The sequence below is a fragment of the Tubulanus polymorphus genome, chromosome 8, assembly GCF_964204645.1.
Source record: "Tubulanus polymorphus chromosome 8, tnTubPoly1.2, whole genome shotgun sequence".
NCBI lineage: Eukaryota > Metazoa > Nemertea > Palaeonemertea > Tubulaniformes > Tubulanidae > Tubulanus > Tubulanus polymorphus.
In genome coordinates, this window is record NC_134032.1 from 269,466 (window position 1) to 290,779 (window position 21,314).

Sequence of the window (21,314 nt, forward strand, 5' to 3'; positions counted from 1 at the left end):
CGGACTCCGTTTACCCCATTGATTACTCCGAGCTGATTGTCTCTGATTATCAACTGTCCGTCTGCCAAATATTACTCATTTTTTCACTTCTATTGATCGCGATAACGAACCATCCCGGCCCCGCCTGCCCCAGAATTCACCCGTAGACAGATGTGATAGGACCCGCCTTATCAGACGACTGCCTCTGATGATCCCAGGATCCTGTTCGTCCATGATTGCCTTGGATTACCTCGTGCCCCGCCTGACAATTTCATTCGAATTGTCTAAGTCCAATTCATCCCAGCTCCAACTGCCCTGAAATTTGCGTAGTAACTCTGATGGAGAATTAGAGATCAAAGGCAAGTGGAGTCTACTGCAGTCTGTCGTTTAGAATTTAGAATCAATATCTCGTTTAATTAACGATCGTGAAAAGTGTTTTATCGAACGGAAAATTCCTTATATTTTCAAAAGAAAAAACATTTACTTGAATTACAAAACTGATCTGTAGAGTTTTGGAAATCAGAATTTAGGCGCGGTTTGGCGCTTGCTTTTATCAGACGTCTTTGTCTTAAATCTTCTGACCTTCAGAAGACTTCATTAAAGTGAAGAATGGATTAAGAATCAATGTTTTAGGTCGACTGCCAGTGTCTTTCTGGTCTTAATAAGACTTTTATCAGGTATGTACCGCTTAAATGGCCGATAGCTGGATTAGTTTTCATTTTTCACCATCGTAATGTGTTATGAACAGATAGGAAACCACCCCTATAGTATCAGACAATGATGTTACATATTTGAAATATCGTCAGATTGTTGTCACGGTAATTTAATTGATGCTCCTGGCTCTTAACTATAGTTACATTGACTACAGCTAAGATAAGATTAAATCATACTCTCTTCATCAATTCAGTTATGTTTGGGGGGCAAGACGATACTTCAGATCGAAACACTGGAATCCTCTTAACGCGGGACAAAGGCCTTTTGAATTCAGGTCTATAATAACCATTTGTTGAATTCAGTTATGTTTGGGTTGCAGGACAAAACTTCAGCTTCAAAAACTGGAATCCTCTTTACGCGGGACAAAGGCCTTTTGAATTCAGTTCTATGAGGATAAATTCTTCAATTCAGTAATGTTTTGGCTGCAGGGTCCGAATGAGAGTCTTCCCTTACAGAACAACGCCCCCTGGTGAACTCTATTCAAATTGAAATCTGTTTTTCAATACAGACAGCCACGAGCGGGCAGGTGGTGCGTTTGAAGTTGTTAATATCACAATCAGTTGAAAACAAGTGATTACATTTGTTTCTTACGATTAAATATTGTCAGAAAAAAGAGGCTTATTTTCATAGTCTGCAGTCTAAAATTTTAGGTGCGGTATTTTATTTGTCGCATTTCCTATTTTGGGATTAAATTATCCCAGGCGATTTTAATACTAAACGATTTAGTTCGGTACTTTAGGAGTGTAAGCAAATCCCAATCGCATTTCAGTTATTTGAACAACAGGGGCTGTGAATATGTATTGGACCAATCAGATTGAAAGATTTCATCTACGCAGTTCGACCGATACATTTGGGGCATGTAAACAAATCTAGGAAAAAGCTAATGAGGAATTTATTCGTAACTGACGTAATCAGTCAAAAACAAATCAGATTTTTCAAGAGGTGGGTCCAGTTTTTGAGAATGTATATTATCAGTATTTGGTGTCATCCGCCGCATTCAACCGAGAATTTCATCTCACTCAAGATCATGAACGCCATCAACATTTTACTGGTCGGTGTTTTCTGTCTCATCGTCGCCGATGAGGTTTTCGCCGAGTTCCGCTTTCAACAATTCACTCGCCTGCCAGAATGTTCGGGAGGCGACAAACACAGCGAGAAACACTCACAAAACTGGGCGAAAACAAACCGCGTGATCGCGAACAGAAATGTCCGTAGCGTCGTCGAGTGCGGAGCTGATTGTATGAATGATCAGAAATGTTCAGCCATGTCGTTCAACGGAGGGCATTGTTACCTGTATGACGTCAATGTCGACTACGCGTGCAGCGCCACCGACGGCAAAACAAAGTACTACAAGGTAAGTTCATTCAAATACTATATTTCTTTTTAAATTGAATGAAATTAAAAGAAATTACAAAAGGGCTGTGAACCAGTTCCTACAGTTAAATCTGAGTTGTTAGATTGGTTATAGAACTAAAATGATTTTAGGCTGGCCTTAAGTTGTTAGATTATCTAAGAACCAAAATGAGCTTAGACTGGTCTTAAGTTGTTAGATTGGTTATAGAACTAAAATGAGTTTAGACTGGTCTTAAGTTGTAAGATTGGTTATAGAACCAAAATGAGGTTAGACTGATCTTGAGTTGTTAGATTGGCTATAGAACCACAATGAGTTTAGACTGGTCTTAAGTTGTTAGATTGGTTATAGAACCAAAATGAGGTTAGACTGATCTTGAGTTGTTAGATTATCTAAGAACCAAAATTTGTTAAAACAGGTCTTAAGTTGTAAGATTTGGCCGAGAACCAAAATGAGCTTAGACTGATTTTAAGTTGTTATTTTGGCCATACAACTAAGAGAGACCGTTCTTAAGAAGATGAACTAAAATTGTCTTAGACAGGTATTAAGCCATCTCTAACTGGTTCCTGCTGGCCGTGTCAGCCGTGGCCTACACTAAAAATATCTGAAGTTTCTGGATTTTCGTTGTCTCAGAACGCAGGCGTTTACCCTGAACTCACTCCAAGGTTTCATTGTGGTTCCCGAAGAAGTTTTGACTGGTTACCTTTACTTTTATAAAATAAATGTCCTGAATAATTGTTCTAAAAAATAAGTTATTATTCATGTTTGTTTCAGAAGGGAAATGATGGACCAACTACCACTAGCAGCGGCAGCAGCAGCAGCAACAGTTCCATGGCGACAGGTACGTTTTTTGCGCAAAATTTACACCAAGTTCCATAGTAATACAGACTATTGAATAAAATCTATTTGACTTTGCAGGATTTGAACCTGTGCCTGAAACCACTCGTCCACCCGGCGGGTATTTAAAACACCTTCTCAAAACGACAATCTGTGTTTTTTTAAATTTTCAGTCGTGAAACCAAAATTGCGCAAACTTCGTTATTTCTTCGATTTCGAGAAAGTTGATGCTGAACGTGGAATCGTATTCGGGGAGGGAGCCAATATGACAACGCATCATCTTTTTGGAAAAATCCTGAAACCAAAAATCATCAAAGGGGTCGATGGTAGCCAAACTGTAACGAAAATCAACAAATTATTTTTCGGGGACAGAAATAATGAAATTGATATAAAAAACTACTCGATATCCTATGTTTCCAGTGCATGTTATGGGATAGATATTGATTCGAGGAAATATAGGATGTTCTTTCGCGGATATGGAAAAGCTTGGTGTATGAAATATCCACTGAAAAAGAACCTGCACTATCGATACGATTATGATATATTATTCAGCAAGGGTAAATGGGTTTCATTTAGATGTACGAACGGGGATTTCTATATCAATGATAAGCGCATATCAGTTCATAAAATCGGTCCGGTATCTAATAATATCAATGCAAATGCTGATGATCCAATGTTTCGGGTTTTTCACATTTCGATTGGTTTTCTGATTGATAACCTGACAGTAGAAGTTTGGTACTGAAGAACTCGAAATGAACGAATACAACTTCAATGAAAATCTCTCCATAAATAACATGTATCCCTTACAAGCCGTGGCCTCAAAGATGAGTTACAAAATTCGTAGAGTAGTCTGGTGTTAACAGGATGGAGAATAAATACAACGAGACCAGTAGTACTTTAACCCTTTCAGTGCATCTACACCGCAGTGCGGAGTATGAATCAGTGGTGGATTTTGCTAATACACCGCAGTGCGGTGTACTGATGTAATTAGTAATTAGTTTTTATCTCTATTGAAAAATGGCAGGACCTGTCAAACATGGTGAAATATTAGTAACTAATGATACACTGCACCGCGGTGTAGACGCACTATATAGTGCTATTCCCGTTATTCAACACACTAAGGTGGAATTTTTTTAAAATTTCAAATTATCTCCAGCACTATAGGGTATTTATTGATTAGTCAGCACTGAAAGTGTTAAAGGCTAACTATTTGTTTGACGCACGAGATTTCGCTACTAATGTATAGAAGCTTCGTCAAACTGTAACTGATTTAGATGAATCAACAATTCAACAATAAGAACATTTCAATCAATAAATGATTTTATCATATTCATCACAATCAAACGTTTCGCTTTTAATCTGGTCCAGTTTTAGAATATGCTTAATTTTAGTTACTAAACGTGACTTGTTTAAGATCAATTGATTATGTAAATTTCACGCAATAAATGATTATGATAATTATCAAAATGAATGAGTATTGTTTAGTTTTTTATTTCGCTCCAGTTTTATCAATGTGTGTAAAATGAATTTCATCGATTTGAAATGAGGAAGTTGTTGATGAGAAGGACGCGAGTCACAGCAGTTTGTATCATGTGTTTCATCATTCCTGGATCTACTGATAATGGTTACTGGATAGTCCTCAAATGCAAGATTTTGTTTTTTGAAAAAGTTTTCCTGAATTTCAAAACTGATTTTCGCATGTGTAAATGAGATAAAAACCGACTATGTACAAATTGAAAGAATTCTAAAATTGAGAATTTAGAATTCTCTTAATTTGTACGAAGTGGGTTTTTATCTTATAACACATTCACCACGTTTGAGTGTTGAAGTTTGAATTTATCTGTCTCACGAGATCGGATACAAGTGCCGTCTGCTGTGAATCATTGCGTTGTTTTTCTAGAAGATTCTTACCGTTTTCAGATCAGAGAACCCAGCTTCTGCAAGGACCCGTGAATACACAAGACGCGTACAGCACCGACAGATACAAGCGCGACGCGGTTACCCCCCAGGTCGCAGTTGCAGCTGCAGCGACCGCTTTCAATAAAGATTTACTGACTTTCGCTTGTCAACTTGCGAAAACAGGCGGTTCACCAGAAACAGGTTAGTTCAGCAGTTGAAGTAGAGCTGCCAACAAAAACAATTCAAACTCATCTTAGGAAGAGAGTTCGAGTATCCGAATAACCATAGAAGTAATAACACTAAAAAACTCATTTTCTGATGAGTAAATACAGTTTATTAACACGAACATTTTCGGGATCATATCCCCTCATCGGGTGAAATACAAGTGAATCAAATGATTAAACTACACGTTTATATACAACATAAGTTACAAAATTACAAGTGCTAAATTCTAAGCTAATTACAAACCAAGTATTTAATTACGAGCTAATTATTTGAATACATTTAGGAAAAAGGATGAGCCGTTTTGAAATAATTGTTGATTTAAAGAGGGGGGGTAACCCGTCAATCCTATTTGCCCGAAAATTAAAATATCTACTTAAAAGGAATTTTGAAATCAACTTGAAATGCGCATTCACTACGACCAAAATTAAGAATTTTTTCTCTTTGAAATGTGCTACCCCTAAATCGCTGAAGGCTAAAGTCTAAATTTAATTGTTTATGTGATATAAACACTTCCTATATTGGGAAAACTAAACAACATTTGGCCATCAGGATTAAAGAACACAGATCAAAGACTTCTGCGATTGGACAACATCTTGCAATTTGTCACACTTGTGATCAGGAATTCAGTGACAACAAATTCAAAATTCTAGACAAAGGTTCATCTGATCTCGACTGTAAAATTAGGGAGGCCCTGTTTATTAAAGCGCAACGACCCTTTTTAAATCAACAATTATTTCAAAACGGCTCATCCTTTATCCTAAATGTATTCAAATAAGTGTTACGGCGCTACCGTGTGAATCTGTTCCTGGACCGCCATGTTTAATGTACTTATATATAGAAAAGAATTTTATTCTGTTGAATTATCAATCAAATAATGAAGCAGATCAGTTTCCTGTTTCGAGATAGTAAAGCATTGGAAACGAAATTGACGTTGATTGTTCAGTTCGTATTTTTCTCGCTCAGTTCCGTCGTTGATACTGATTGAAATCCAAGGCGTCGTCGGCTGCGTCGATCCTAAACTGTACGAATGGTTGTCGTATTGTCCTCTCGTTTACCAGACGGCTTACCCGGAAAAACAACCTCAACAAATAACACGAGCGACTTCGCAAGGTAAGACGTATTTTAAGGCACGGTTTTATAGACCGGTATTACGTTTAACCCGGGGGTTGAATCTATTGAAAATGAATTAAGTTAACCCCTGGGTTGAAGGCAGTACCAGTCTATAAAACCGGTCCCTTGCTGTTTATAACTCTTACTGTCGTGTCAGTTTAAATCTTGACGTAAAAGTTGTTTCTATAAATAGATTTTTGAATTTTTCTAATAAAATGTATCATAACTAAATCACGAATTTGCTGAATAAATCTATACAGTTGCAGCTATTGTCGGATTGAAACCTTTTTATGGATGTTATCTGAACCCAGTTCCACAGTTCTGAGTTAAGATTTGACCCTGGGTTAAAACATTGAAAATGAACTAACTTTAACTCAGAGTTAACTCTAACTCACAACTGTGGAACTGGGTCCAGTTGTATAGGTTTAATTTGTCTCTGGATCCAGTTCCACAGTTGTGTGGGTTTAATTTGACTATGGATACAGTTCCACAGTTGTGTGGGTTTAATTTGACTGTGGACCCAGTTCCACAGTTGTGTCGGTTTAATTTGAATCTGAATCCAGTTTCACAGTTTCGTGGGTTTAATTTGACTATGGATACAGTTCCACAGTTGTGTGGGTTTGATTTGACTCTGTACCCAGTTCCACAGTTGTGTGGGTTTAGTTTGACTCTGAATCCAGTTCCACAGTTGTGTGGGTTTAGTTTGACTCTGAATCCAGTTCCACAGTTGTGTGGGTTTGATTTGACTCTGGATACAGTTCCATGGTTATGTGGGTTAAATTTTACTCTGAACCCAGTTCCACAGTTGTGTGGGTTTAATTTGACTCAAAGTTCAAAGTTTCCTTTTGCATGTGTATCCCATAATCCCAATAGCTATTGTAACCTGTTTGTTTACATCAGGTGACCAGCTCTAGACCAATCAGAGCTAGGGTTAGGGTTAGTGACCATGTGCTTGGGGCTATTTGCATATATCAGGTGACCAGCTCCAGCCAATCAGAAGCTAGGGTTAGGGTTAGTGGCCATGTGCTTGGGGCTATTTACATATATCAGGTGACCAGCTCCAACCAATCAGAAGCTAGGGTTAGGGTCAGTGGCCATGTGCTTGGGGCTATTTGCATATATCAGGTGACCAGCTCCAGCCAATCACAAGCTAGGGTTATGGTTAGTGACCATGTGCTTGGGGCTATTTGCATATATCAGGTGACCAGCTCCAGCCAATCAGAAGCTAGGGTTAGGGTTAGTGACCATGTGCTGGGGGCTATTTGCATAAATCAGGTGACCAGCTTCAGCCAATCAGAAGCTAGGGTAGCTAGGAGTTTTCGTTGTCGTTTATTTCTGTAGATGGTAATTTTCATTGTCGTTTATTTCCATAGATTGTAATTTTTGTTATTGTTTATTTTCTGTAGATAGTAACGTGTCGGTGATGAGCAGCAGTCAAACACGTTCTCGTTCACAAGCGACGAAATCGAAACAATCGATGACGGATAAATCGGTGAACGAAGAACCGAACGCGATTCATGTTTTTATATCTCGCTGGTTACCGGTCATAGAGAGACTCATCGTACAGGTAAAATATACAGACAGATGTTGATGTTATTACTTGATTAGTGTCTTTTTTCTGGGTCCAGTTCCACATTTCCGAGTTAAGATTTAGCTCTGAGTAAACTCATTGAAAATGATCTAACTTTAACTAAGAGTTAACTCTAACTCACAACTGTAGAACTGGGTCCTGAAGTGTATATCTCATAATCTTGTAATAGCACTAGCTGACGATGACTATTGTTGAAAAACTACTAGTAGCTCAAGGAAACATATGAGACTGCTATATATTACCCATAGTTTGTATCTGGTTTTACTACTTAATTAGTCCCTGTGTTCTGGATTTTGAATATCTATCTCATTATCAACACTAGTGCCAACACAAACACTAGCCACGTTGGTCTGTTACACAGGATGACAGGTTGCCGCTAGAGGACAACAGTCTATAATTCTAGCCGATCAGATGCGCGGTATCGTTAGAGCGAATTTGCCAGTGAAAAACAATGCGAGCCATCTGATTAGCTTAATACGTTGACTGGTGGCCACTTAGTGGTAACCTTTCCGCCCATTAAATCTTGGGCAATGTAATAGGGCAATGAAGGAACTTCATTCGGCCAGGGTTTGTATTGACGTAATCTTTGGCAGGAGACAATCGAACCCTTGCAAACGAGGATCAAGTCAAAACGTCGAATAAAGTACTAGCTCATTGAAACACAGACTCAACAATGTCGTCTGCTGTTATATTGCAGGTTCACGTCCATCATTGGTTGCTGTATTTACCGACCGTGTCGTTAGAGTTACCCGATACGTCTGCTAGTCTCCTCGATCGTATTGTTACGATGTACACCGGCGGGCCGCACCCAGATGTCGCCACCGTCTGTCTGCCTGAACTGAAACTGCACAACTCGGCCGGTTCGAATCTACCATACGACCTTGAACTTCCCGCGAGACGTATCGAAGTGAATGCAGACGGTGAGTAGAAGAAAGTTGCGTATATATTTCATGAAAAGTGGCAATTCTAATGTCAGATAGAAAATGGCTGCTATTCGGCCATCTTGAATCTGATCAGGGTAGCTTTTGGACTGCTGATGTGTCTAAAGTAGTTACACAATTGATTGAAACATCTTCAAAACTTCAGAAATCTGTAAATGTGCTGATTTCACGGAACACAAAAGGCCACCATTCCACCATTTCGCCTCTGCCTCTGCCTCTGCCTCTGCCTCTGCCTCTGCCTCTGCCTCTGCCTCTGCCTCTGCCTCTGCCTCTGCCTCTCTCTCTCCTGGCCCTCCCTCTCTCTATCCCCTCTCCCTCTCCCTCTCCTGGCCCTCCCCCTCTCCCTCTCCCTCTGCCTCTCCCTCTCCCTCTCCTGGCCCTCCCCCTCTCTCTCCCTCTCCTGGCCATCCCTCTCTCTATCCCTCTCTCTGCTCTTGCCTCTGCCTCTATCTCTATCTATCTCCATCACTATCTCTATAATGATAAAATGCATGTTTATAATGATTTGTAGTAGAGAAGTTGCCGTGGAGGTTAGAGATGAAACACATGAGTGTCTACAGCCTTCATTCCGATCGTAAAGCGTTTTATTTATTGAAACCGATGATTCTCTCCACGACGCTCGCCGTCGCTTCCAAAGAAAAACCCATCACATCATCGCCGTTATCATCGGAGCTGCTGTCGATCGCGTGTTGTATCCACGTGGATGTGGATAGCGTGCGCCTCGCGTCGAGTCGTCGTCAGGTCGTATTGTTGACGTCGCTATGGCGTAATATCGGTCACGTCGTCGACACGCTCGCGTTCAACGTTCGAACGCTCGGGCGATTGAACGCGCGATCGGCGTCCGCGCCGCGGTCCGCAGCTGAACGCCAGCCGAGCGACGGCGACGTCGAGGTGGCGCCGGCGTTGAACCCGGTGAAATCGAAAGCGAGTTTGCTGGAATCGCAAGCGGAGGAGGAACTCGTCGAACCCCACAGTGCAGGTAATATATACAAGCTTCAGATGATTCAGATGTAAATGTTGTATTTAAAAACGAGGAGTCGAGTGTATCATACGGGGTGGCGCCACTGACCTTGAAAACTTCATAAAAATCAGAAAAACAATCTAGAAAGAATTCGGGAAAAATCATAATTCGAGTCTAGTTTCTGGTCATAAGTGTAACTCGTTTATTTTATCATTTGCCTGATAATGCTACTATACATAAGCAGCAAAAGTTTAGTAAGATAAAAACCCACTATTTACAGATTAAAAGAATTTAAAACCAAGAATTTATTCAATCTAGAATATATAGAATACACGGCGTTTCGATCTCACACTAGAGATCATCGTCAGGTGTGAGATATAGACTAAAAAGCAACAGTTTGTATTTCGAGTGAGTAAGTTACACCTATATGGTGCTGTCCGTTGCGTCTTTTGATTAATGCCATAGAAATTACTGATAGCCGAGTGGATCCAAGTTTATAGTTTGCCTGTCCACCTGTATATTCAAAATCATCAGACATAAAACATTAGAAAGACGTATTGATTTGAAATGTTTAATAAAAACCTGCAAATCGCGACTTCAGTAAATAGGTTCAAAAATTGTACTCGTCGATAACAAAACACATATTTCTGATGAATTAAAGTAAATCGCAGCTTGCTGGTTACGGAACAATTAACGCAACAGTCAGAGGCGGTGAAAGGTAAGAGACATTCACACACATATCTCTCGGTACCGTGGAGCTATATAGATCTATTTCGTCACTAACATCATCGTAGATTTGAACACTGACTGGTACAAAACTGTACAAACACCTGCCTTCAGATTCAAACCCTGCTGATCGAGGATGGGTCTACAACTAGAGTAGTGGTTTATACTACATGTCATCAGGTTTGAATCCCTGCTGAGGGAGGATGTGTCTACTAGGACAGGGGTTTGTACTGTGACAGAGTCTCATGATGTCATCAGGTTGAGAATCCCTGCTGAGGGAGGATGTATCTACTAGGACAGGGGTTTGTACTGTGACAGTGTCTCGTGATGTCATCAGGTTCAAATCCCTGCTGAGGGAGGATGTGTCTACTAGGACAGGGGTTTGTACTGTGACAGAGTCTCATGATGTCATCAGGTTTGAATCCCTGCTGAGGGAGGATGTGTCTACTAGGACAGGGGTTTGTACTGTGACAGAGTCTCATGATGTCATCAGGTTGAGAATCCTTGCTGAGGGAGGATGTATCTACTAGGACAGGGGTTTGTACTGTGACAGTGTCTCGTGATGTCATCAGGTTCAAATCCCTGTGAGGGAGGATGTGTCTACTAGGACAGGGGTTTGTACTGTGACAGAGTCTCACGATGTCATCAGGTTCAAATCCTAGCTGAGGGAGGATGTGTCTACTAGGACAGGAGTTTGTACTGTGACAGAGTCTCACGATGTCATCAGGTTCAAATCCCTGCTGAGGGAGGATGTGTCTACTAGGACAGGGGTTTGTACTGTGACAGAGTCTCACGATGTCATCAGGTTCAAATCCCTGCTGAGGGAGGATGTGTCTACTAGGACAGGGGTTTGTACTGTTCATGATGCCATCAGGTTCAAAGATATAACACCTCAATGGTGTCGAGATATAATGCCTCATAGGGAGCGTACAAAATAATGCCGACACACACACACAGATATCTTTAGAGGATACTTTTGTAGATGATAGTGCAGTATAAATTATTAAATTATGGCTGACTTTTGCCATACATTTACATCTTCACAAACAGCCACTGTTATCATAATAAAGACTATTATTCTGTATCAAAGTATTAGAGCCGCTTGTCCACTTCCCTCATGTCTAACATCCGCTGATCAGGCCTGTGCCGAGGGGGGTTTGGGGGTTGTGAACGCACCCCCCTAAATTTCTCGAAAGCGCCCTTCAAACGAAATGTCATCGTCAAAAAATTTGGGTCAAGATTTTGCGAAACTTGGATATAATGTTCATGCAATTTGGAAAATGAAAAGTAATCCATGATCAAATAATTTGTTCAGTGACGGAGAGTCCATGATTCAGGTAGCCGGGCACTGCATATTTAAGATCTGCCCTTAAGAAAGCTGCCCTTTTTACGATGAAAAGGTTTCTTTTCAATAGAAACCGCCCTTGAAAAAAGCTTGGCACGGGCCTGCTGACGACATTATTTGAAGTAATCGATCTTCAAAACCCTTCAGTTCGTCGGCCTGGTACCGCTACACTAATTTCAGCTATGACTCATATTCAACAGAGGTTCGGTTAGAAATATCTCGTCCACCGCTGCAGAACTCGAATCCATTCCATCTATCCTGGTCGCTTCATTATAGAACTCAAAAATCTACATTCTTCAGGGTTTAGGCTTATGAATAATTCTCAGACTAACTACGCCTGAAGTATCTCTATAATTAGCAAACTTTTTGGTGGATATTTCTTTCCTATGAAATCATGGTTAAAGACTTTTGTGCGATATCTTCAATAGATTGATTAGTTGTTGATAATTAGCGATGCTGTTTAATCGATATTATAAATTAATCGATTAATCAAAGTAATTAGTGATAGGCGTTAGTGAATAATCAATTATAGTCTAAACTATGTTAAACTTTCTAATATATATATATATATATATATATATGTATATATATATATATATATAGAATCTGTATTGTCAAAGAAAACTATTTTAATGCCATTGCTCACTTAACGAAAACATTTTTCTGGGAACAAATTCTGTTCAATCTCACTCAAATTCACTGGAAGTGCCATTCTGTATAACGCCATTGGTTTCGACAGCGGCGCTATAAACGACTTTTACCGTGTAAGTCATCATTTGGATAAGTCATCGCGTTGCCAGAGCTGCCAACTGTCCCTGAAAATACCTCACTGCCCTGATGGTTTTTTGATGCTTTTGAAAAACTATCGATGTCCCTTAAACAGTTTTCCATTGTCCCTCGTGAAATTGTTCTAATTCTTCATTTTTCCTGATCGTGTCTCTTTTTTGTCCGTAATGTGTTAATCGATTGGTTGGCAGGTCTGCAGCGCTGAAGTCATCTTGATTTTTCCAGTTCCAATTCGATTTGCAAATGTGGCGTTATAAAGGCCTTTCGTTGCAGTAGTAATTCATAATCAATATTGTTTCGAGGGGCTTCAAATAAAATATCTAATGCATTAATTAGTAATTAATTAATTAGGGGAAACTCGTTACATATTCGACATCAATTAAAACGCACTCAATCTCTTTTATCTTATCTTTCATGCATCGTTTGAGTGAAGAATTAGATTTTTTTGCATGCGTTCGTTTTGACTTTGTGATTTTTCACATTTCCTTCCAAATTTGCACCGCTATTTGTTCACATATATACAGTTGAACCGCTATGAGATTCATATTATGGATGATGTGATATTGTGTTACAGCGACGTCTGAAGATACGGCTAGTCGGTCCAATCGCGAGCCGCTGCTGTGGAGCGAAACGATGCCCGGTTTGAACGATCCGTCTGCCAATCAACTCCTGTCCGTCTGGTTACAGTTGACTGTGCCGAAAGTTCTCCTGCGACTCTACACCGGTTCTCAAAACGGTGACGGTATGTAAATCGTTCAGATGTTGCTTGGAGATTTAACTCTGAACTCAGGATCCAGTTCTACAGTTGTGAGTTAGAGTTAACTCTGAAATCAGGATCCACTTCCACAGTGAGTTAGAGTTAACTCTGAACTCAGGATCCAGTTCCACAGTCGTGAGTTTGAGTTAACTCTGAACTCAGGATCCAGTTACATTGACATTAGATAGTTGTGAGTTGGAGTTAACTCTTGAGTTAAGATGAGTTCATTTTCAATGAGTTAACTCTGAGATTTTTAGCATTTTGTACTTATCTATCTTGAGAAATTTTGATTTGTTTGATGTGAACAGAAATGTGAAAGATGCTTCTGAAGGTCTTACCATTGATTACTGACTAAGTTGAACGATTTCTTTCTCAAATAAAATGTTCCTGAAAAAAATTCAACTTGTAACTTACTGAAAGCACTTGTCAAATTTCAGCCCCGGTCAAATGTTGTTTATTTGTCTTTAGAAATCTGTGTTTCAACTTACATTGAAGACGTCACTACATCAATTGACATTCAAGGTCAATATCAACAAGTCAAGTCTAAAATCGGCGTTCTTAACATCAGCCACTTCACTCGCAGGTACGTTCAGATCAGCAGCATCCTCCCTTGGGGCAGGGTTCAAACCTGATGACATCATGAGACTCTGTCACAGTACAAACCCCTGTCCTAGTAGACACATCCTCCCTCAGCAGGGATTCTCAAACCTGAAGACATTGTGAGACTCTGTCACAGTACAAACCCCTGCCCTAGTAGACACATCCTCCCTCAGCAGGGATTCTCAAACCTGAAGACATCATGAGACTTTGTCACAGTACAAACCCCTGTCCTAGTAGACACATCCTCCCTCAGCAGGGATTCTCAAACCTGAAGATGTCATGAGACTCTGTCACAGTACAAACCCCTGTCCTAGTAGACACATCCTCCCTCAGCACAGATTGAAACCTGATGACATCATGAGACTCTGTCACAGTACAAACCCCTGTCCTAGTAGACACATCCTCCCTCAGCAGGGATTTGAACCTGATGACATCATGAGACTCTGTCACAGTACAAACCCCTGTCCTAGTAGACACATCCTCCCTCAGCAGGGATTCTCAAACCTGAAGATGTCATGAGACTCTGTCACAGTACAAACCCCTGTCCTAGTAGACACATCCTCCCTCAGCAGGGATTCTCAAACCTGAAGATGTCATGAGACTCTGTCACAGTACAAACCCCTGTCCTAGTAGACACATCCTCCCTCAGCAGGGATTCTCAAACCTGAAGATGTCATGAGACTCTGTCACAGTACAAACCCCTGTCCTAGTAGACACATCCTCCCTCAGCAGGGATTTGAACCTGATGACATCATGAGACTCTGTCACAGTACAAACCCCTGTCCTAGTAGACACATCCTCCCTCAGCAGGAATTCAAACCTGAAGACATTGTGAGACTCTGTCGCAGTACAAACCCCTGTCCTAGTAGACACATCCTCCCTCAGCAGGGATTTGAACCTGATGACATCGTGAGACTCTGTCACAGTACAAACCCCTGTCCTAGTAGACACATCCTCCCTCAGCAGGGATTCAAACCTGGTGACATCATGAGACTCTGTCACAGTACAAACCCCTGTCCTAGTAGACACATCCTCCCTCAGCAGGGATTCTCAAACCTGAAGATGTCATGAGACTCTGTCACAGTACAAACCCCTGTCCTAGTAGACACATCCTCCCTCAGCAGGGATTCTCAAACCTGAAGATGTCATGAGACTCTGTCACAGTACAAACCCCTGTCCTAGTAGACACATCCTCCCTCAGCGGGGATTTGAACCTGATGACATCGTGAGACTCTGTCACAGTACAAACCCCTGTCCTAGTAGACACATCCTCCCTCAGCAGGGATTTGAACCTGATGACATCATGAGACTCTGTCACAGTACAAACCCCTGTCCTAGTAGACACATCCTCCCTCAGCAGGAATTCAAACCTGAAGACATTGTGAGACTCTGTCGCAGTACAAACCCCTGTCCTAGTAGACACATCCTCCCTCAGCAGGGATTTGAACCTGATGACATCGTGAGACTCTGTCACAGTACAAACCCCTGTCCTAGTAGACACATCCTCCCTCAGCAGGGATTCAAACCTGGTGACATCATGAGACTCTGTCACAGTACAAACCCCTGTCCTAGTAGACACATCCTCCCTCAGCAGGAATTTGAACCTGATGACATCGTGAGACTCTGTCACAGTACAAACCCCTGTCCTAGTAGACACATCCTCCCTCAGCAGGGATTCAAACCTGAAGACATTGTGAGACTCTGTCACAGTACAAACCCCTGTCCTAGTAGACACATCCTCCCTCGGGGCAGGGTTCAAACCTGATGACATCATGAGACTCTGTCACAGTACAAACCCCTGTCCTAGTAGACACATCCTCCCTCAGCGGGGATTCAAACCTGATGACATCATGAGACTCTGTCACAGTACAAACCCCTGTCCTAGTAGACACATCCTCCCTCAGCAGGGATTCTCAAACCTGAAGACATTGTGAGACTCTGTCACAGTACAAACCCCTGCCCTAGTAGACACATCCTCCCTCGGCAGGGATTCAAACCTGATGACATCATGAGACTCTGTCACAGTACAAACCCCTGTCCTAGTAGACACATCCTCCCTCAGCAGGGATTCAAACCTGATGACATCATGAGACTCTGTCACAGTACAAACCCCTGTCCTAGTAGACACATCCTCCCTCGGCAGGGATTCAAACCTGATGACATCGTGAGACTCTGTCACAGTACAAACCCCTGTCCTAGTAGACACATCCTCCCTCAGCAGGGATTTGAACCTGATGACATCATGAGACTCTGTCACAGTACAAACCCCTGTCCTAGTAGACACATCCTCCCTCAGCAGGAATTCAAACCTGAAGACATTGTGAGACTCTGTCGCAGTACAAATCCCTGTCCTAGTAGACACATCCTCCCTCAGCAGGGATTTGAACCTGATGACATCGTGAGACTCTGTCACAGTACAAACCCCTGTCCTAGTAGACACATCCTCCCTCAGCAGGGATTCAAACCTGGTGACATCATGAGACTCTGTCACAGTACAAACCCCTGTCCTAGTAGACACATCCTCCCTCAGCAGGGATTTGAACCTGATGACATCATGAGACTCTGTCACAGTACAAACCCCTGTCCTAGTAGACACATCCTCCCTCAGCAGGGATTTGAACCTGATGACATCATGAGACTCTGTCACAGTACAAACCCCTGTCCTAGTAGACACATCCTCCCTCAGCAGGGATTCTCAAACCTGAAGATGTCATGAGACTCTGTCACAGTACAAACCCCTGTCCTAGTAGACACATCCTCCCTCAGCAGGGATTTGAACCTGATGACATCATGAGACTCTGTCACAGTACAAACCCCTGTCCTAGTAGACACATCCTCCCTCAGCAGGGATTGAAACCTGATGACATCATGAGACTCTGTCACAGTACAAACCCCTGTCCTAGTAGACACATCCTCCCTCAGCAGGGATTCTCAAACCTGAAGATGTCATGAGACTCTGTCACAGTACAAACCCCTGTCCTAGTAGACACATCCTCCCTCAGCAGGGATTTGAACCTGATGACATCATGAGACTCTGTCACAGTACAAACCCCTGTCCTAGTAGACACATCCTCCCTCAGCAGGGATTGAAACCTGATGACATCATGAGACTCCGTCACAGTACAAACCCCTGTCCTAGTAGACACATCCTCCCTCGGGGCAAGGTTCAAACCTGATGACATCATGAGACTCTGTCACAGTACAAACCCCTGTCCTAGTAGACACATGAGACTCTTGTCACAGTACAAACCCCTGTCCTAGTAGACACAGACATTGATCAAATGCTATGATAAAGATGAAGTCCCTGTTTAACAATAACCAACTTCTAAGCAACGAACCCCGAAGAAGATTTCATTTAGAGAAACCTGCAAAATCAATTTCCAGTCAGTTTTGGTGGTACATACCTGATAAAGGTATATCTTAATCAGACCAGCACAGATGGACATTGATTTTTTATCCATTTGACACTGTATTAAAGGATTTCCAAAAAGTCTAATTGAATGGGGTTGAAAAGATAAAAGCATTTGCATTCAAAGAAGACTTTTTGGCACTCCTTCAATACAGTGTAAGACTGATTTTAAAACCGATGTTTTAGTTCAACTGCCAGTCCATTCCGGTCCTAATAAGACTTCTCAGGTATGTACCACTAACTCAGACAGAGCTAGGCGGCGTGACATCCTCGCCAGGGAAGTTGAAATAGATATTATCAGTCTATTTGTCCATGTTTTATTGCAGTCGCGAGGAGCGTGAATGGACGGCTGGACCTCACGAGGGAATTCTTCTATCGACCGTCGAGAAATTGAGTCACAACGTCGACGTCCTGAGCAACAAACAGTGGACGGGTGGCAGCAGCAGCGGCGGCGGCAGTAGCGGTCGATCACCGCACCAGCAGAGACAACACGAAATACAGCTACGCGATCGAACGCACGGATTCCTGACGTTCACGTTCACGCGCGTTCAAACCATCGGCCTACGTCGGAAACTACGACAACAATCCACGGCCGTAACCGATGACGACGACGACCAGAATCGTGAGGACGGCGACATGAATTCGATACTCGACGAAATTTGTCTGAATTTGAACCAGTTCGACGTCGTGTTCAACGTACCAGTCGTCATGGAGATCGGTGAATTGTTCCGCGACGATAGCGGCCGTCGTCGTCGTCGGTCAATCAGTCGTCCGTACGAATCGGACGCCGGACCGCGGCCGATGTTTCGATCACGTGATTTACCGTTGGTTTACGCAAATCTGAAGAGTTTCCGCGTGTTCGTGCCGAACTGCTGGACATCCGCGTCCGAGCCCGACACGACGACGGATGTCCACTCGCGTAGCACGGCGTTTCACGACATGCTCGTGTTCCACGCCGGATCGCTGATACTGTCGCCGCAGCCCGATAACCCATTACCGCGACGACCCGTCGATCGCGAGCTCTGTCAGTTGGTGGCACCGCGTGGACTGAGCTCGCTGCCGGGAAGCGCCGTGGAAGATCGCCAGTATCAACTCGATGTTAGAAATCTGGGACTATCTACCGGTGAGGTTACAATGTGATTACACTACACGATCCCTGCTGCTCCTTGATTCCTTGAAATCTCCGAAACATTAAATACTCTTGAAAGTAGCTTGAAACTCCCTGAATTTGAACAAAATGCCCAAAACTCCTTTAAAGCTCCTTCAATTTTGAGAAATAGGCGAATAGAAATGTTTGTAGTTGTACAGTAAACTATACATAAATCAGTACAGTTTGTTACCCAATGTAGCGGTTGCCAGATTTAGAAACTGAGTTCAGTTTGTGTGTAGTATATTAGTAACATTTGCTTGTAAAACCACTGAATTACTGGTTTACTAAGATAAACAGTACCGATTTAGGAGGAGTCTACTGTAATTGGGATATGAAAGTGATGCAGACGCTTCCTTAATAAATGAAATTATTTCCTTCTTCAAAACTCCTTATATCCAGGAATGACTGATATGTACTTTCTTGGTATTGTATTGTATTGTTATGTATTGTATTGTTGTATTGTATTGTTGTATTGTAGGCGTTTGGAATGAAATCGTCATTAAATCAGGTTGTCACAGTTTGAAGGACGAAGAAATTCTAGAAACGCAAAATCCAGCTTTAGAATGGAATCAACTGATCGCGAAAGAGTAAGTTATTAATGATGTCTCTCCGTGAAACACGGCCTGAAATTCTCGATTTTATGAATCTCGTGAACATGAACCGACAATTCTTACTAAGTTAACGAGAGTTATGAAGTCAAGTCTAAAGAAGTTTACTCTGAAGTGCAACCTGTAAACAATTTGTGCCACTCAACTGTCTGCTTACGACACATACATTGGGTGGCCACATTCTACCGTATTTTCTGGACCTATAGTAGTACACGTCAGTTATCGCAAAAAAGTAACAGGTCGGTTACCGCGACATTTTATAAAGGCCCATCTTAAGATACGCGTTATTGCGTTATTGCAATACTAGTACGATGTGTATTAAGCTCGTGTAAGTTGCATTTTTCAAGTTTTCTTTGCTTCAAATATATATAAGGAATTTATATTTTACTCTAAAACTTAAAACTTGAGGCTTCTTGAAAGTTGTATGGTAGGAGACTATATTATACATATATACTGCTATTCATAGACATGGTGACCTAACATCAGGGGAGTAGCAACCAAATAATTATTGGCCAGACATATGATATAAATAAATCATTGCCTGTGAGCTTAGGGTTCGGAGCGTGCATTAATTGGCAGCCGAAGGAACTGTTAACGCATAGAACCTGGAGAAGAGTGCGTGAGGGGGGCGAATTTGAACGAATCAGAAGAACCACCTCGGTAATTATTGGTCCGTCATTTGTCGGACCGACCGCACCAGTAGCGACGCCGCTGAGCATCTAGAATCTGTTCAGGGGGTGATTTATTTCGATGAATCGGTTTTAGCGTTTCGTCGGGAACCTCTGCAGCGAGGTAAGTATCGTCGTAACGTGTCGCGTATTTCTCGACCGGTCAGTACGTAGACATAGAAGTTCAACGCGTAATTCCACTGGATGAACGAGTCGGCGATTTTAAACGCTAACTGCGATTGATGGACGTTCGGGTCGAACCACGATCTCATCCAGATGACGTTGGTCGGTAGGCTGAGTATCAGATAGAGAACGCACGTCGATACGACCATCACCGATACCGACATCGACGAGCGAGTTTTCTCTAAACGATCGAACGTTAAAGTCAGAACGATGACCGTCGACGATACGATCATTATCGAACACGGTATGAATAAACCGTTAGCGACTTGTACGGCTCGCGTTACGGTTTGATCGGTACCTTGGACGCAACCGATCCCTTCGATTAACAGCGCGTCCTTCGCGTCGGGAATTACGGCGCCGGCTAGGACGCCGACGAACGCCAACCAGATCAACTTCGCCGGGCGCGAATTCCAGAACCGCGGCCCGCGGAACGGGAATCGTACGATACACGCTCGTTCGACCGACGCCAGGTAGAGCAGGTTTGGACTGGCGAGTTTGAACGCCGCGAATATTCCTTCGGAGAATTTACAAACGAAGTCGCCGCCTCGAATCGTTATCAAGATCATTTCGTTCAAGTGATAGCTGAGCGCGTTCACGTACATCAAAATGCAGAAAACGAGCGAACCGCTGTCGACGACGGCTAGAACTAGGAAAACGTGCGCGTAGAATTGGTGGCGGAATTTCGGCGTCAACATCAAGACGACGATCAAACAGTTGCCGACCAGTCCAAACGCGGCGATCAGAAACGTGTTGACGCCCGATCCGGCGATGAAAGCGGTCGGGTAATGTTTGCGATGCACCAGCCTGATATCCAGATATATCAAACCGTAATGTCGTATAGATGGCGCTGTATGATTGGTCGCCGCCGATTCGAGCATGTTTTATCAACTAGCTCCTGTCGAAGTTGGTGTAAGATTGCTGTTGGGAAATGCTTTCAGATTTCTTCCCCAAGAAGCAAATTTTAGACACTTGCAGTTCATCGATCCTGTATTATACTGAAAGCACTTATCGCATTCTATTTTCCGAACGTCGATTTATTAAAAGCCTTAAATAGAATTGTATAAAAATATTGCAATTTTAACCATCAACTCTTAACAGCTACATCACTATCGGTGCACTAAAACATCAACCATCAGCCATTAGCCATTAGTCATTAGTCATTATAGTTCTTAGCCATAAGAGCAAATGGTATTTCCAACTCAAATGTGTTTCACATGTTCGATCATGTTTTTGGTTGTGCCAATATCAGTTCGTTGATTTCCCCTTTTTACCAATCGTCTGATTCTGTATCTATGAAATTGTATAAAATCTATTGTCAAAAGGAGATAGATAAAGAATTATTGTTATTATATCATTATGTCCTACACTAATAACCTGGGGCCGGTTGCATAGTCATGGTTTAGATTTAACACCAGTCTAAGACCAACTTAGTTATATAGCCAATCTAACAACTTAGGGCCAGTCTTAAGATTTA

The 21,314-nt window shown here is 42.1% G+C and overlaps 1 protein-coding gene across 1 annotated transcript in view; it reads left to right on the forward strand.

Annotated features, from left to right (window-relative positions):
- LOC141909550 (intermembrane lipid transfer protein VPS13B-like) overlaps positions 1–21,314 on the forward strand; it is a 63,234-nt gene that overhangs the window by 10,834 nt on the left and 31,086 nt on the right. The window contains exons 12-20 of the mRNA XM_074799997.1: positions 4,802–4,981; positions 5,969–6,115; positions 7,522–7,682; positions 8,404–8,626; positions 9,159–9,626; positions 13,040–13,207; positions 13,691–13,805; positions 17,558–18,354; positions 18,860–18,968. Coding sequence (XP_074656098.1) covers positions 4,802–4,981; positions 5,969–6,115; positions 7,522–7,682; positions 8,404–8,626; positions 9,159–9,626; positions 13,040–13,207; positions 13,691–13,805; positions 17,558–18,354; positions 18,860–18,968 — 2,368 coding nt within the window. The remainder of the gene's footprint in view (positions 1–4,801; positions 4,982–5,968; positions 6,116–7,521; positions 7,683–8,403; positions 8,627–9,158; positions 9,627–13,039; positions 13,208–13,690; positions 13,806–17,557; positions 18,355–18,859; positions 18,969–21,314) is intronic.